The sequence below is a fragment of the Nicotiana tabacum genome, chromosome 14, assembly GCF_000715075.1.
Source record: "Nicotiana tabacum cultivar K326 chromosome 14, ASM71507v2, whole genome shotgun sequence".
Taxonomy (NCBI): domain Eukaryota; kingdom Viridiplantae; phylum Streptophyta; class Magnoliopsida; order Solanales; family Solanaceae; genus Nicotiana; species Nicotiana tabacum.
This window is the reverse complement of record NC_134093.1, coordinates 8,573,598-8,590,333: the sequence shown is the minus strand read 5'-3', so window position 1 is coordinate 8,590,333 and position 16,736 is coordinate 8,573,598. Positions and strand designations below refer to the sequence as shown.

Genomic DNA, 16,736 nt, shown 5'->3' with positions numbered 1-16,736 from the left:
TTGGTCGGTTTTTAAAAATGACCGGCCTAATTAACCGAGCGATTTCGGTCGGTTTTTTTAATATTAAATTTAATTTATTTTAAATGAAAAACTGACCAAAGTTGGTCGGTTTCTTGAAAAATAAATTTCATGGGACTCAAAAATAGTTTCCCGCATTTTTGCGCCAAAGAAAACCAACCAAAGTTGGTCGGTTTTCGTAAAAAAAATAAAAAAAATAAAATATTTTGAAAAAACGACCAACTTTGGTCTGTTTTTTGGCCGGTTTTTTGACCGACCAAAATTGGTCTGTCGACCGTGGTCGGTTTTTGCCCAATTTCTAGTAGTGATACTAATACTTAAACTACTGGTACAGGAAAGAAAAAGTAAAACGCTTGACTACCTACTAACCTTCTACCCAATTTTTCGACCTCCACAATTAAGGGTCATGTCCTCGGTAAACTCAAGTTGTACCATGTCCTGCCTATCACCTTTCCCTAATATTTTTTTGGCATATCTCTACGTCTCTTCATACCCACCAAGGGCAACCTCTCGTACCTTCTAACTGGATCATTTGTGTTTCTCCTCTTTACATGTCCGAACTATCACTGTCTCGCCTAACGCATCTTTATCTTACTTCTAGTTTCAAGTATTAGTATTTAGTCGTTTGGCAAACAAAAAGCAAGTTATTTATTCTTTTCTTTTTTTATCAAAGCTAATATTATTGCTCTAAATAGGGGGTGTTAATTAAATTAAACGTTTAAGATAGATAAAAATGGTACCTTGCTAGTTCAAAAAGATATAATTGTTTTGTTTCTGAAACATTGACACATGCACTTGTGCGTGCACATTTATTTTCTGTATCATTAAAATGTAGTGATACTATGATCAATCACGTCCTACCAACCTAATAATTAAAACGAAAATAGTCATAATGCTTCCTAACAAGTGAATAAATCAAGTAATGTTTTTAATTTATACTATCTAATTTTTTTTCTCTTAAAAAGCTACTCCTTTCAGTTTCAGTATCATTTGACAAATTGGGCAAATATTTATGGAAAAATTAATAGGTCAATTACAATTTACTCGGTCCAAAACATGTTCTCCTATAGTCTGCAGTTATATTCACGTTCTTTTTTATTTTTTATTCGCGATTACTCAATAATTTAAACTGTAATTATTAATGCCGGGAATATTTTTAAAAAAGAAGAAGAAGAAGAAGAAGAAGAATCTTTCATCACTCTCCATCCACCACTGTACACTAGTATTCTTTTTCCGCCACATTTGCAGTAGCATTACTTCCATTTTTCCTTCTCATTTCTGAATCTGTTGCTTTTTACTGTTACAAACCAATCTTCAAAAATGAAAGTAATTCCCAAACTCAAACTTCCAAGAAAATCTCCCAAAATCCTCAATCCCCCCCCACCTAATAGATCATCATACTCTAAGAATAATAATAATGAGAATTTGAATGAAACCCATTTCATATCTCTAATTCACACTTGTAAAAACACCCTTCAACTCCAAAAAATCCATGCCCAAATCATTCGCCAAAACTTATCATCAAATAGCAGAATCATTACTCAGCTGATATCTTCAGCTTCTTTACGTAAATCCATTGACTATGCATTGTCTATTTTTAATTATTTTCGTGGCCCGAATTTGTATTTGTTTAATGCTTTGATTAGAGGATTGAAGGAGAACTCTTGTTTTGAAAAATCAATTGGATATTTTAAGCTAATGCTTAAGATGGGCGTTAAGCCTGACAGGCTAACGTACCCGTTCGTGTTGAAATCATTAACGGCATTAGGTGAAAAAGGAGTTGGTGGGAGTGTGCATTGTGGTGTTTTAAAGATGGGATTGGAGTATGATGTGTTTGTGAGGGTTTGTTTGGTTGAAATGTATGTGAAAATTGAGTTGGTGGAGTTTGCACTCCAACTGTTTGATGAAAGTCCTGAGAGAAATAAGGCTGAGAGTGTGCTTTTGTGGAACGTCGCGATTAATGGGTGTTGTAAGACTGGACAGGTGAGTAAGGCGTTGGCGTTGTTTGAGGAAATGCCTGAGAGGAATGCAGGTTCTTGGAATACTTTGCTTAGTGGGCTGTTGAGGAATGGGGAAGTGGATAAAGCGATGGAACTTTTTGATGGGATGGTGGAAAAGAATGTGGTTTCTTGGACTAGTATGATTCATGGATTAACACTAAATGGGTTGCACCAAAAGGCTCTAGATTTGTTTTTCAAGATGGTGGAAGAAGGTACGAAGCCGAATGGTTTAACTGTTGTATCTGCACTTTCTGCTTGTGCAAAAACCGGGGCACTAGAGGCAGGGAGAAAGATTCATGAAAATATTTCGAACAATGGGCTCCATTTGAACGTAGCGGTTGGTAATGCTTTGCTTGATATGTATGCGAAATGCGGGTATATTGAGTCTGCAAGCCTGGTTTTTAGTGGATTGAAGGAAAAGGATATTCGTACGTGGAGTATTATGATATGGGGTTGGGCAATTCATGGACATGTAGATAAAGCTCTTAAGTGTTTTGAACAGATGAAATTGGCTGGTACTTTACATATATCCTTTTGTCCATCAAGTTATTTGGATTAACTAGAAAATTCTTTGATTTTTTTTTTTTTTTTTCCTAATGGTTGCAGGAATCAAACCTGATGGAGTTTCTTTCCTTGCTGTTTTGACTGGATGCTCTCACGCTGGACGGGTGGATCAGGGCCTTCAAATCTTTCATAGCATGCAGCACGAGTGGTCGATTGAGCCTACTATGAGACATTATGCTGTAGTAGTAGATCTACTTGGCAGGGCTGGCCGATTGGATGATGCCTTTAAATTTATCGAAATTATGCCCTTGGAGCCAGATTGTGTCATTTGGGGTGCACTTTTTTCTGCTTGCAGAGCTCACAAGAACATTGAAATGGCAAAAATTGCATCAGAGAAGCTCCTGCAGCTTGAGCCAAATCATGCTGGGGGCCATGTGTTTCTGTCTAATGTTTATGCAGGAGCAGGGAGATGGGATGATGTAGAAAGAGTTAGAAGTTCAATGAAGAACAAAAATGTTGATAAGGATCCTGGATGGAGTTCGATGGAGGTGGATGGTCAATTGCATACATTTGTTGCTGGTGATAATGCTCATACACGTAAGCAGGAGATATACTCGAAATTGGAGGAAATTATTACGGGAGCTAAACAACACGGTTACATGCCTGAAACCGAGTGGGTGCTTCATAACATTGATGAGGAAGAGAAGGAAGGAGCTTTGGGAAGTCATAGTGAAAAGTTAGCACTTGCGTTTGGGCTCATTAGTACTGGTCCTGGTGCGATCATTATGATTGTGAAGAATCTTAGAGTGTGTGGCGACTGCCATTCGCTAATGAAGTATGTCAGCAAGATGAGTCAAAGGGTGATTGTGTTAAGAGATATAAAGAGATTCCACCATTTCAAAGATGGAGTTTGCTCCTGTAAAGATTACTGGTGAACTAGTAAGTGCTTCCTGACTTTCAATTTCGTCTCAAATTTGCTAGTTAAGCTTTTAATCTGTTCATATATGTCATTCTGGACTTCTAGCAATTGCTGGAAGCAGTTATAACTAACCTTTTGTTGCTTGCAGTTTTACTTTGGTTTGGAGTAATTATCAGACCAACCAAACTAATTGAGCCTTGTTTTTATTTTGTTTCCTACTCCAATTACCCCTGTTGTTATTAAGCCAGTGACCCATTTACCAATGGTTGATACAAAGGTTGTCCTGTGGAACTACAAACGAGTAATAGTGACATATAATGGGAAAGAAGTGGAGGAAGAAGTCAATGAGACCGGAGGAATGACTCGTTTTGGGAGGTATTTTACCCCAGAAGAATTGAGGAAGGCCAAGTCGTTCAAGGACAGCCAAATGCCAGTAAAGAAGCCGGTCACCGAGGAAGAGGCTGAAGATTCTTGAAAAAGATGAAAGTGCAAGACTACTCCATTGCGGAGCAATTAAGAAAAACACCGGCTCAGATCTCTCTATTGTCTTTACTGATACATTTAGATGAACACCGCAATACCATGTTGAAGATTTTGAATGAGGCACATGTTCCTGATAAGAACAAAGTGAATCACTTGGAAAAGATTGCTAGCAAGATCTTCGAAGCAAATACGATCACTTTCTCAGATGATGAACTTCCTATGGAGGGTACAGAACACAACCGAGCTCTTTGTCTCACGGTGAAGTGCGAGGATTCTGTTGTCACGAGGGTACTGGTTGATAACGGCTCTAGTGAAACTATTTCCCCTTTGTCTACTTTGCAAAAGTTGAAGATCGGCACTGAAAGAATCCACATGAATAGTGTATGTGCTCGAGGTTTTGATGGGGGAGGAAAAGATTCTACCGTGATATAATGCTCGAATTATTGATAGAGCCAGTTGAGTTCACTATGGAATTTCAAGTACTATATCTGGCCCGTCTCCTACAATTTGTTGTTGGGCAGGCCCTGGATACATGCGGCTAAGGCGGTTCCGTCTTCTCTGCATCAAATGGTAAAATTTGAATGGGACAGGAAGGAAATAGTTGTGTATGGTGATGAGGACATATCTGCTTATAATGACCCGATTGTTCCATATATTGAAGCTGAAGATGAAAAAGGACCTTGGGTCTACCAAACTTTCGAAACAGTGTCTGTTGAGAAGATTCCTGAAAGAGAATGCATTCCGGGGCCGAGGCTATCCTCCGCGTCCGTCATGGTAGCAAATGAGATGTTGAAGAATGGTTTTGTGCGGGGTAAAGGTCTGGGTTCAGCTCTATAGGGTATTGTGCATCCAGTGTGCCCACGTGAAAACTTTGGTACATTTGGTTTGGGATCCACGCCCACAGAGAAGGATGTAAAAAGGGCTAAAAAGCAGAAAGAGAAAATATGGTCGCTCCCCAAGCCTGTTCCACACATCTCCAAGTCTTTTATCAAGCCAGGGGGTCCCCAAAATGTCCAATATCATCGGTCCCGAAACCTGTAGTTGATGTTGATGAAGAGTTGAATAGCAAATTGATAATGTTTTTCTCATCTAAAATCTGTTTTCGCTACTCAATAGCTTAAGCATTAAAGTAATATGAGAACATCAACAACTATACCTTAAAGCCAAACTATTGGGATTGACTACATGAATCCGGTATATATATTTCATGCAATAGTTTCTTTAAACAGGCAGAAAACACAAATAGACCAACCAAACCAATTGGATTATTGCCAATTTATTTAAGTTTACTGTTTTTTGACCTCTGAAACTTTTATTGATAAATATGTAAGTATGTGTTATTCACAAAAGCACCGAGGCTGCTAGGCTACAAATAGGAACTTTCCTTTCCTGGCAATATTTTATGTTGCCAATAAATTTATGCATGAATGCAATAGTAACCTTAAATGCCCAGTCGCTTTTTGGTCTCTGATTTTCGCGATTGGAGGAAATGCGTCGGTGATACTCTCCTTTATCAGAGGTTGTTTTAGACTTCTGTAGAAGAAGAGAGAAGGTATGGAAGTGGTCCCGAGTGTCTCTTTTGGAGTTTAAAGCTGGAATGTGATGATTGGACATTCCAAGGGGAAGAAATGTCATTGACAAGTTCATTTACTGATTTATCTGAACATGCCTTGTGTGCACAAATATAGTAAATTGCGCATACCTAGAGCTTAGCCATGTGCTGTCCTTTCGTTTTCTCTAGTGGGATAGCCACTTCTTTGTGCTGTTGGAGCTCTTACACAATCTGGATTTATTTATGACGAGGTTGGTGCATTAATCGAAACAGCCAAGTTGACTTATTTTTTCTTTTTAAAAAATAGTGCACCAGTTTCCTTCTGTTCTGAAGTTAATGATCCTTGTCTTCTTTATTGGCTTCATTTCTGTCTTAGACTATTAGTCAAATTGCTTTCCTGCTAATGCAGGAAAGAATACAAGTTGGCGAAGAGCTACTTGGAGAGATGCTGATTAAGGAATAAAATGAATTAAGTGGTCTGTCTCAAACTCCATTATCTTTTGGTTTTCCTCTCAGTAATGTATGTCTTGTATAATTGATAGTATTACCTAAACCAGAGGAGTGAGCCTTGGAAATTTTTTTGTGACAAACAGGGAAAGATAAGGTCAGGAAACCTGAAGGATTGGATGATGTGGTTTCTGCAGTCTCCTTCCCACTACTCTTTGTTCCTCGCAGGTGGTAGTCCACAGTTCAGAATGGTGCGTCAGCGCATGCATCTCAAAGTAGATACTCTTTTCATGGGCACACTGAATTTCTAGTGGGTTCTCGATTGCTGACACTGATGGCATCCAGGGAAAATTTGCAGCAGACAGTAGCTAAAATTTGTGACCAAGGCAAGTCTTGAGTACAGCTTCCCAACCACTCTCTGTCCATCCTTTAAAGCATGGAAGGGAAACAATTTATACTCGATCAATTATTAGGTTCTCTTAATTTCTTTCGGCAGTCAGTTATGCATTTCCTAAATTTTTGGGAGTAACTGCTTTGATCATAATAGATCCATTACTTCCAAAAGTGAAATAAGAAAGGGCAAAGGTATTAGGACAAGACTGCTCTGCCTGCTGTTCCATCTCTCTTTATTTCCTTAGTTCTCCCTTTTTCCTGTTTTGCTTTGTGTAGTAGTGCATGGTTAGCTCATTCATCATTGATTGTAGGCTCCTTGATGATCATATCGTCCATGTTGCCAAATCGATAGTTTTTGTACCAATGCTCAATCTTATCAATCCATGTTACATGAATAAGTAGTATGCTATCTTATGACACGTGGATAATCTAGGTATCAAGAATTCCAGTGCAGGTGTCAATATATCCGTGGACTTCTTGTAACACGAGTGTGAAAATAGAAAAGAAGCTTCTCATTAACTTGGTAAGTAAATATTGAAGATAGAATATGCTAAGGTATCCTATAGAATATTGGTTATCATAAAAAGGTAGCCTATAGAATATTCTATAAAGTTTTCCTTATTCATGTGCAATGAATCTAGACATGGATGACTCTAGACACATATTCACTTGATATTCTAATAACGTGTTGACCATTGATTAATTTAAGCGGTTCATGGTGCTTTCTCTAGGTGATGCAAAACAACTGAATATTTGATTCTTGCTTGTCCCAGGTAGATCTGGCGCATTTTTCCTGCGTCCACATAGATTTGGAAGGAGCAAAAGTTATCAGGACACCAGGTGGTGGAGAATCTACTGCTTTCTTGCGATCGGTTGCTCCAACTGCAAATAAGCACATGAGAGTTCCTGGTAATTCATAGCTTCAAGAGAGATAATAGCCGTGGCGGAAATGGCACTTGGCATCATCAATCTTGGAGAGCATTTTGTGAAGATCCAAATAGTCTTCAACTTTTGTGAAGATTCAAATAGACTTCAACTGCCATGTATGTGGCAACCTGAATAACTACGGTAAGGAATAGAGTCTTCTGTTCAAGGGCACATTCCTCCCCATATCTTGTGCCCTTGTCAAGCAGGAACGGTGGCACCGTGGCACCTGCTTAGCAGGTATAAGAGTTGCTTGTTAGAGGACTTCTCCAAGAACAGAGAACAAAGCAAACCCCAACACTGCTCAGGCCAATACCGCGGTTAGATGAAGTTTATTAAGAGTTGAAGCCTATGGTGGAGCTAGTGTGTGGGTTACGGGTACGGCCACACCCAATAACTTTGGTCCAAACTTGTATTTGTCTTGTGAAATTGATTGAATATGTAAACAATTATTAATTTTGAAGGTTACTTAAAAGAACTAGAATCCCAAATCCATAAGTTTCAAAATCCTGGCTCTGCCTCTGGTTGAAGCAACAATGGTTATGTGCTTATTTGTATGAGGCACCTCTCTATTTCCCCATTTTTTTCAGCAAACCTCCAGTTGTGCAAGTGGGTTTGGAGCTGGTGAAAGAGCTGTGGCAGTGATCATGTGCTTGATTTGCTAGTTTGTTACATTTCTCTTGTTTCTTATATGGAAAACAGTTTGGACGAATAGACTGTTATTGGCATTAGGTAAATGTATTGGCTTGACTCTGTCGTTTGCTTTTTGTTTATTTTTGAATTGGTTTATTCAATATCTGCTTCTTTCATAAGAATGAAAATGCGATTAGAAGGGAGACATTTCAGGATAGTATGTTGGCTAAGCTGGCAATCATAACTCTAAGGGGTAGTTTGGTTTGAAGACAAGTTACACTGCGATTAGTTATGTTGGAGTTGTTTGATATGTTGTATTAATTTTGTGATTGTCAATTTTACTGCTTTTTTCTGAGTTAACTTATCTTGGGATTATTATTTCACCCTCTGACATGTATAAATTATCCCGGTACTAAATTTTAATCCTGGGATAATTTATCCCAAGATTAATAACCAAACAAAGGAATAGGGTGATACTGAATTCTTAGGGGTACTAAATGACCCCTAAGAAATGAGAATGTATTTTGTCAATGCTAATTGGAAGTAGCCATCGGCCAGGTCTTGGATAGATCTCAAGCGAGCTTTGAACTGCTTTATTCGGTCTTCAGCCGGCCTACGAGGCTGTTGAAAGAGAAGAAAAGTTTATTGTTATTGTAATTTAATAGGCCAATATTTGTTTGACGTTTAAAAGAATATTCAAGTTGAGTTGTGCTTGTACATAAACTTCACTCGGAAACAAAAGTTCTGAAGATTTGTAAGTGAAACTCGTTATATATAATACTTCTCAAATATGATTATCATTTTTTTCCCCAGTATTTTAAATACTGAAGTTTAATATTTGCAAACTGATGGTCTAGCCAGTATTCCGCAAGAGGAATTTATATAGTATACAACCTTTTTAACACTTATTTAAATTTTCTACAACTACTTTCACAAAATTACATAAAATACAGTTTATTTTAAAATTTACAATGTTTTATGTCCCTAATATATCTCTTCTAACATTCTCTCGCCTAAAATGTACCCTAACATCTCTCTTAAGATTCTCTTCACCTAAAAGTATCTATCATATCAATTTTCCCCCAATTTCTCCATTAATATATTGTATACTGCATATTTTCTTATACAAAATTGTATATTTTATATAATTAAAATATATAATAATAGGTTGTATAATATATTTAATATATGGTATATAATGTCCGAACTATATAAAATATTACTTAAACACTTATATAATATTATCTTTATATATATGTGTGTGTGTATATATATATATATATATATATATATATATATATATATATATATATATATATATATATATATATATATATATTTCTCAGTAGCTTTTACTTTTTCATCACTAAATATACAGAATAATGAGTTGTATAATTCAATATACTATAAGTTTTAAGAAAAGTTCAATGGTATATGCTATAAGTAACATTAAGTTATCTTTTTTGAACTTTCAAAAAAATGAGGAGTATTATGGCAAAGAGCAAGAGAGTTATATCTGGACAAATTACTCTCTGAATGAGGTAGAGTTTAATGAAGAGAGAATAAATATATTACAAGTTCCAGTAAGATTATCACTGCTGCTTTGGATGGAAGTTATCCGTATACATTAATTTTGGTTATGCCCAATTATATAGGGATTCTCCCTACTTTTCAGCTTTTCATTATTGAAATAATTTGACGTGTAACTTGTTTAGTTGCACATTATGTAATATCTAATTTGGTTGTAATATATACACTGAAGTTTAATATTTGCAAACCGATTGTCTAGCCAATATTTGCAAATATTGAACTTTAGTTTATACAAATACTGAAATATTATCTATGGCAACCGATTAGTCTCTCTCATTCTGATATTATAATTAGCAATTTGACTTGAAAACCATATCATGACTATATGCAACTTCTTAATGGGAAAAAGAATCAGAACTAACCTAGTTTACAACTGTTAATTAAAAATTAGTTACAGTTTTAAAACTAATTTAAATTTAACTAATTTTTCATATAAAAATAAAAGCTCAACAAAAACAACCGTTAAAAATCTGAAATACAACAACAACAACATATCCAGTATTATCCCACACCCGTGAGGTCTGGGGAGGGTAGTGTACGCAGACCTTACCCTTACCTTGTGAGGATAGAGAGATTGTTTCTAATAGACCATCGGCTCAGGAAAGTATAAGCACCACATTAATGAAAATATAGACAAGAAAGGACAGTAACAAAAAGCCATATAAAAGAAGAATAAAACAACAAGATAGTAAAGTATTGGAATTCTAGCATAATATGCTCGAGTTCGAATTTTTTACATATGAGATTCCAACATAATGTGTTGGAATTTCATAATATTCTGGAGTTCCAACATAATATGCTGGAAGTTTATACGCAGGAGCATATTATATTGGAACTTTTCGTGTTTCGAGTAGGGTATTTTTGTCCAGATTTTATCTCCACGTAAAATAGTAGTTTCAATGACTTTGCAAATATTGGTTATTTTTTAGTTAGTAGTCCGAAAATTGACTGGCCCATGCTATTTTACCTTATTAATCTGTTTAAGGTTTTGGTTAAGACATGTTACATTAAGAAGAGGTAAAATTACATTAAAGAAGCTCTTTATATGAAAATTTGATTATTATTTTGTTTACCCTCAAAATCGGATAACAATTGAATTTGTTACAAAGCGATAAATTAGATTTGAAATTGAAATAAATAATGATAAATTAACCGCAAACCACGTGAGTTGAATGATTTCAACATAAGGAAGCTAGCCACCCTTGAGTTGAATACACTTTTGTTAACACAAAAATATCAAAGAGTAAGAACTTGGAGAATGTATTATTTATCAGTATATGTTATAATGTCATTAATGAATTGTCAAGTCCTCTTTATATATTGAGGGAGACCTACCCTTTAGGGTATTATTTTATTGTACTATAAAAAATATAGGTCCTTGATTTTGAAGACCGTTGGTTCCCTTTTTGACTAATTCTATGATTTCTGCCATAATAGTTGGTTAATGGCAAGAATCACGGACCCCTGTCGGATGAGTTGGCAGATCTTTCTCTAAACCGTCAGAAACATGAGCGATTACGCCTTCGGTAGACTCGAGGGCAAATCTGATAATCTCGATGGCTAGTTTTGATGATGCTTTGGGCCCGATCTTGAATATTATATTCCGCTCTCGGCTGACCATGTTGGATGTCAGATCGAATCTCGGATTTTGATTTTTACCCTATTACAAATGTACCGACCTAGGCCCTCCGTTTCACAAGCTCGATCGAACATCGAGCTCGGTTTTACCCGTACATAAATAGTCCCCTTATTTTTCGGAGAGTAGATGACGGAAAACGATATGAGCCTCAAATTCTCATTTCGATATATCATGACAATAAGAGAAAAAATACGACGTCAAATCCCCTTATTTTTCGGAGAGTAAATGATGAGAAATGATATGGGCTCCCGATTCTCACTCCGATAAATCATGACGACAGATTCATGATGTAAGTGATAAGAACAGTTGAAAATGTCCCGTCGATCCAGTCTTCAAGGCATTAAATGGGTGTCAGTTGATTGTCGGCCGCTACAGGAAGGGAACCACCATTTGAGAAAACTATAAATACCCCTTTCATTCATTCATTAGAACTTTTTACATTCAAATATTTGCTCTTGTGTTTTGAGAAAACTTCATCACTCTCATCTACTGATTTTCTGAAAGCTTAAGTTCAAGCTTCTTCCCTTCTGGTTTTCTGAGAGTTCTTATAAGTTATCTCATAATTATACCTTCTCTTCTAGTTCTTCTGAAAATTTACATAAATTATTTCGCTAAGCACGCCTCCTCTTTTACCAACACTTTCTTCTCCATTGTTAATAAAAAAATCAAAATCTATTCCTAAAAAAGAAAACCTTTCTTTCTCGAAACCACCTAAAAATATTACACCTGCTGCTACTGAGGAACCTATATTGGAACCCCCTCTAAAGTCGTATGTCTCTGCGAGGTGCCCAATCGGGCCAACTTGAAGATCGAGAAAAACCCCTTGGTACCGGGTTGGTGTGAGCCGGTCTCGAGGTACATATGTACGATTACTGCTAGTGTCCTCGATAAGGCCAAAGAGGACTGCAACTGTGAAAATAAGCTCGTAGTGGTCCCTACCCCTGAGGAATCGATCACCACCTACGTGGAGAGTTTTTTAAGTGTTTACACTTGCCCTTTCACGCTGGGTCCTTTGGACCCAATTATCATACCCTTTTGCAAAAGTTATGAAGTGACGCTTGGGCAGATTCATCCTTTATTTTGGAGGATTATTATTCTGCTTCGTTTATTTGTGAGCAAGCTCGAGGGATGTCTATTTAGCATCGACCACCTCACGCCCTTGTATAGACCTCGGCTTTACCGAGGGGGATTAATCAAGCTCGCATGTCGAGCCACTAAGGCCTTATTCTCAAGCATCGGCGAGGATCGGAGTTGGGGCTGGTTGGGCCGAGTCGTTCGAGTGAGGACCTCTGACTTAATCCCAGCTGCGGATATGCCATTTCTTGATAAATGGAACATGAAACATAAGTATAACTTTGTCTTCAAGATTTCTTTTATTGCTTTTGTTTTCCCTCCCTTCTCATCGATGTTACGTGATGATGAAGTTGTTGCCCAGATGTCGGATGTCGTTCCTTGACTCAAGGAGTGGATCGAGGGCATTGTGACACAAATACCTTATTCCGAGCGCTTATGGAGTGAGCTCTCGAAGGGCCGATGGGAGGCCCGTAACCATGGTGAGAATGTTTTCTCTAAGTTATATTTGATCTTACTTTCACATCATCGATCTCTGAATCATTTTACTTTCTTTTTGCAGGTTTACCAAAAGATGTCGAAATGAGACCCCCATCAGCCGATGACGAAATATATGTCGATCCCCCTGCTCCAAAGCAGTATAAAGAGAAGAAAATAAGAAAAGCTCTGAGTTCCTCGAGCCCTGAAGAGAATAGACTGAGGAAGCGGCTGGCGTGCAAACCTAAGAATGCCACGACCCAAGAACTCTCATCGGACTCACTCCATCGGTTGAAGGATGAGTCCAAAGAAGAAGAAGATTCTGAATTGGTGACCCACGTGAGAAGCGGTTCCGAACTGCCTCAAGCCATAGAGTTCGTAGAAGAAGCAGTGGCTAAAGTCTCCGAACCAGGGAGGGTCAAGATTATTTTGCCCCGAGATAGGGAGATAAAAAAAAGACTGTGACCGGTACTTCTCGGTCAGAAGGTAATGTGCCTAAGGAGGCGCTTGGGGTGATTGATCTCTCTGGATCGCCTTCGTTTACCGATTTTACGATAAACGAGGCTCAAACGTTGAAAGGTAACCTCGGGTAAGGGGCTCAAGGAGCAGTCGATTCTTTCTACAATTTCTTCGATGACCTGGATTCTATTGCTTCGGAGGATGTCACCAGGTTGGGTGACTTACCGGTACCAAAGAAAATACCGTCCCCGGGAGCTGGCGAGTCTTCTTCAAGCCCAAAAATAGTGAATTAGTTCCCAGTTCCGAGTGTTGATCCTACTCAGAGACGAGCAATTTATATGTCAATTCCGGAGGACGCCAGAGTTCTCTCTTCCCCGGTAGGGATTGCTAGTTACCTTCAGTGCTTGGTGACCGAAGAGGATCAAGCTAGAATGAATGAGGTGGAAGCGCCATGCCTGTTCAACGAAGCTCAACATGCTTTGAATCGGGTAATTTCGAACGTCCCTTCATTATGTACTTAGATCTAATCATGAACAATCGTAACATTTTCCTTTGTGCTTGCAGGCCTCGGTGCTTCATCACGAGGCCTTTCTCCAATATCGGGAGAAGTTCAAGTATCACGAGGCCGTGACTCGGGAGCTTGCTGAGAAGAAGGATTCTTACAAGCTTCTTAGTGAGAAGCTCCAGGTCGAGTTAGAAGCGGCTCGGAAGGAGAATGCTGATCTGGTCGAGCAGGTAAGACGAATATTCGAACTTAGTGAGGATGATTCAGACATATTGGCTAACGACCCGAACCCACAGGTTCAAAATAGACTTGACCAGATCGAGCAGCTCCAGGTGGAGGTGGACACAATGAATGCAGAGGCCAAAGAATGGAAGAAAAATATGGACCGCCTGGCCTCGAAAAAATAGACTACCTATGCGCAGTTGTCTTCGGCTGTGGTTCAGCTTCGGTCTATAAGGGATAAATACTCAGTGAAGGTCAATACGATCGAGGGACTCCAATCTCAGTTGAACTCGGTTGTTTTTGGTCAAGAGAACCTGGTCAAGGAGCTTGAGGCAACTAAGTTAGAGGTCGTCGTGGCCAAGACCAAGGCCGATGATAAAGTGGCCCAGTTCAAGGCCGATATCGAGGCCATTCAGGAACAAGCAAGAAACATAGTGAAGCATGCGAGGTGGCAATCCCGAAGGGAGTCCATGCTCAAAATTTTGACATATTGGCTGAAATTGAGAATGCCAAGATATGCGAAGCCAAGGCCCGGAAGCTGGCTTATCCCGAAAAGTATTCCGAGAGGTATGAAGAGTCGGTGGGTCCGATAGTGTCGAAGGCCCCGTAGGCGATGATGTAGCCCCCGATAAAGATTAGGCCATTTAGGATCTTTTTGCTTTTTGTACTATCTTTTTGTTGAGGTCGTTCGGTCTTTTGTAAAAAATATGTATTAGGGCTATTCAGCCCTTGTAAAGAATTTTGATATATATATATATAAGGCTTGTCCCTTTCACAGCTTTTGAATTTCTCCTTTTATTTGCATTCAAAAGTTTATCGGTGTTACCAAAAATCTTATCCCCAAAACACTTATACTTTTTAGGGTATGATATGCCGAGAGTGTGTTTTCATATGCTTTTGTAATCTCGGGTTTTGTTAACCTGGAAATGGACTTAGCCTTCAAATTCGGGCACTGCTAAATAAGCTTTGTGCCATCGGGTTTTGTTAACCCAAAATGGTCATAGACTTTTAACTCGGGCATTGCCAAATAAGCTTTGTGCCCTCGGGTTTTGCTGACTCGGAATGGCCTTAGCCTTCAAATTCGGGCACTGCCAAATAAGCTTTGTGCCCTCGGGTTTCGTTAACCCGGAATGGTCGTAGCCTTTTAATTCGGGCATTGCCAAATAAGCTTTGCTCCCTCGGGTTTTGCTGACCCGGAATGGCCTTAGGCTTTAAATTCGGGGACCGCCAAATAAGCTTTGTGCCCTTGAGTTTTGTTCACCCGGAATGGCTGTAGCCTTTTAATTTAGGCAATGCCTATAGTCCCCGAGTAAAGTGAATATTCGAACTCGGATTAAGGTGGCCCTTGGGCTTGATATCTTTAGGATATCATGTGTAGCAAATTCCTTGAAAATTCAAGAAACGTTTTTTAGGACAAGATGTTTATATGCAAAGAAGAGTCTTCTTTATTATTCTTGTGCATAATAGTTGTACATATATACATGTTTTATGCCAGAGCTCGAGTGATTTGAGCGGGCACGGTTCATTTGACTGTTTGGCCCTTACAATAAATCCTATTGATTGAGGCCCTTCAATCACGAAGTCAAAATGCCTTGTTAAATTCGATATCCGAGGATATTGCCCCTCAGTGTTTGAGGTTGACCAAAGAGAGGCCTCGAATGTTGTTGTGATCATTGTCACCGGTTCGTAGCCGGCCTTCGATTCTAAGTTAGCACGATTTACTTGTTTCCTCGTTAAAACTTGCCGGAAAACCCTTTTGGGATAAAGCCGATTCAAGGTAAAAAGAGTGCAACGCGTGCTTTCAGACCTAGTGTCTCGAATCATCCTTTGTTGGTTACATGTAAGTGTTAGTTTAAAATGTAAATAAAAGAAAGAACTGGACCGCACCTTAACAGTAATATCGCTTTAAGTGAGTTATATTCCAATTTTTTGGTAGCTGCTCACCGTTAATTGTTCCAAGCTTGTAGGATCCTTTCTCGGTGATCTCGATAACTCGGTACAGTCCTTCCCAATTCGGCCCCAATTTCCCTTCGTTCGGGTTTTGGTGGCTTAGTGTGACCTTTCTTAGTGCCAAGTCCCCGGTATTGAAGTGTCAAAGGTTGGTCCTTAGATTGTAATACCTTTCGATCCACTGTTTTTAGGCGGCCAGTCGGACAAGGGTGGCTTCGCGCCTTTCATCTAATAGCTACAGGCTCGTACTTATAGCTTCGTCGTTTGATTCCTTCATTGCATATCAGAGTCTGATTCTTTGCTCCTCGACCTTGACTGGTATTAAAGCTTTGGTGCCATACACCAAAGAAAATGGGGTGGCCCCGGTACTGGACTTCAAGGTCTTACGGTACCCCCATAGGACCTCAGGTAGCATTTCCTTCCATTTTCCTTTTGCGTCAGTTAACCTCTTTTTAAGGCTTTGGAGTATGGTTTTATTGGTAGATTCAGCTTGTCCATTCCCACTAGGGTGATAGGGAGTGGATAAGATCATTTTGATCTTATGGTCTTCGAGAAACTTACTTACTTTGCCGCCAATAAATTATTTCCCCTTGTCGCTCACGATCTCGGCCGGTATTCCGAACAGACATATGATGTGGTCCTAGATAAAATCGATGATTTATTTTTCCTTGGACTTCTCATATACATGTTCTTTCACCCATTTAGAGAAAAAGTCAGTCATAAATAAAATGAATTGAGCCTTACCGGGTGCTCGTGGGAGGGGGCCGACGATGTCCATACCCCATTTCATGAAAGGCCATGGTGACAAAACCGAATGCAGCAGCTCCCCAGGTTGATGAATCATCGAAGTGTGTCTTTGGCATTCATCACATTTTTGAACGAACTCTTTTGCATCTTTTTCCATGTCGATCCAGTAGTAACCGGCTATGATTATTTTTTGAAACAGTGAT

The 16,736-nt window shown here is 38.8% G+C and overlaps 1 protein-coding gene across 6 annotated transcripts; it reads left to right on the top strand.

Annotated features, from left to right (window-relative positions):
* The first annotated feature begins 1,112 nt into the window (after window positions 1-1,112).
* LOC107800995 (pentatricopeptide repeat-containing protein At1g04840-like) lies at window positions 1,113-8,198 on the top strand. Of its 6 annotated transcripts, XR_001651554.2 has the most exons (6): window positions 1,113-2,533; window positions 2,625-3,461; window positions 3,686-5,727; window positions 5,886-5,952; window positions 6,070-6,309; window positions 7,090-8,198. XR_001651554.2 is itself a non-coding variant. In XM_016624419.2 (3 exons), the coding sequence occupies exons 1-2, from the start codon at window positions 1,339-1,341 to the stop codon at window positions 3,455-3,457; spliced, it is 2,028 nt and encodes a 675-aa protein (XP_016479905.2). In that variant the 5' UTR covers window positions 1,113-1,338; the 3' UTR covers window positions 3,458-3,461; window positions 7,090-8,195. The 6 variants fall into 6 exon arrangements, 1 of the variants encoding a protein (XP_016479905.2); XR_001651547.2 differs by having other exon boundaries at window positions 3,690-5,952; XR_001651542.2 differs by having other exon boundaries at window positions 3,686-5,952.
* Window positions 8,199-16,736: the final 8,538 nt, after the last annotated feature.

What these genes read in the sequence shown, in the direction of transcription:
- LOC107800995 (XM_016624419.2), top strand. Translation starts at nt 1,339, where the DNA reads ATGAAAGTAATTCCCAAACTCAAACTTCCAAGAAAATCTCCCAAAATC. An exon ending in TGAACAGATGAAATTGGCTG is followed by an intron (nt 2,534 to 2,624) that starts GTACTTTACATA and finishes TAATGGTTGCAG; the next exon opens with GAATCAAACCTGATGGAGTT.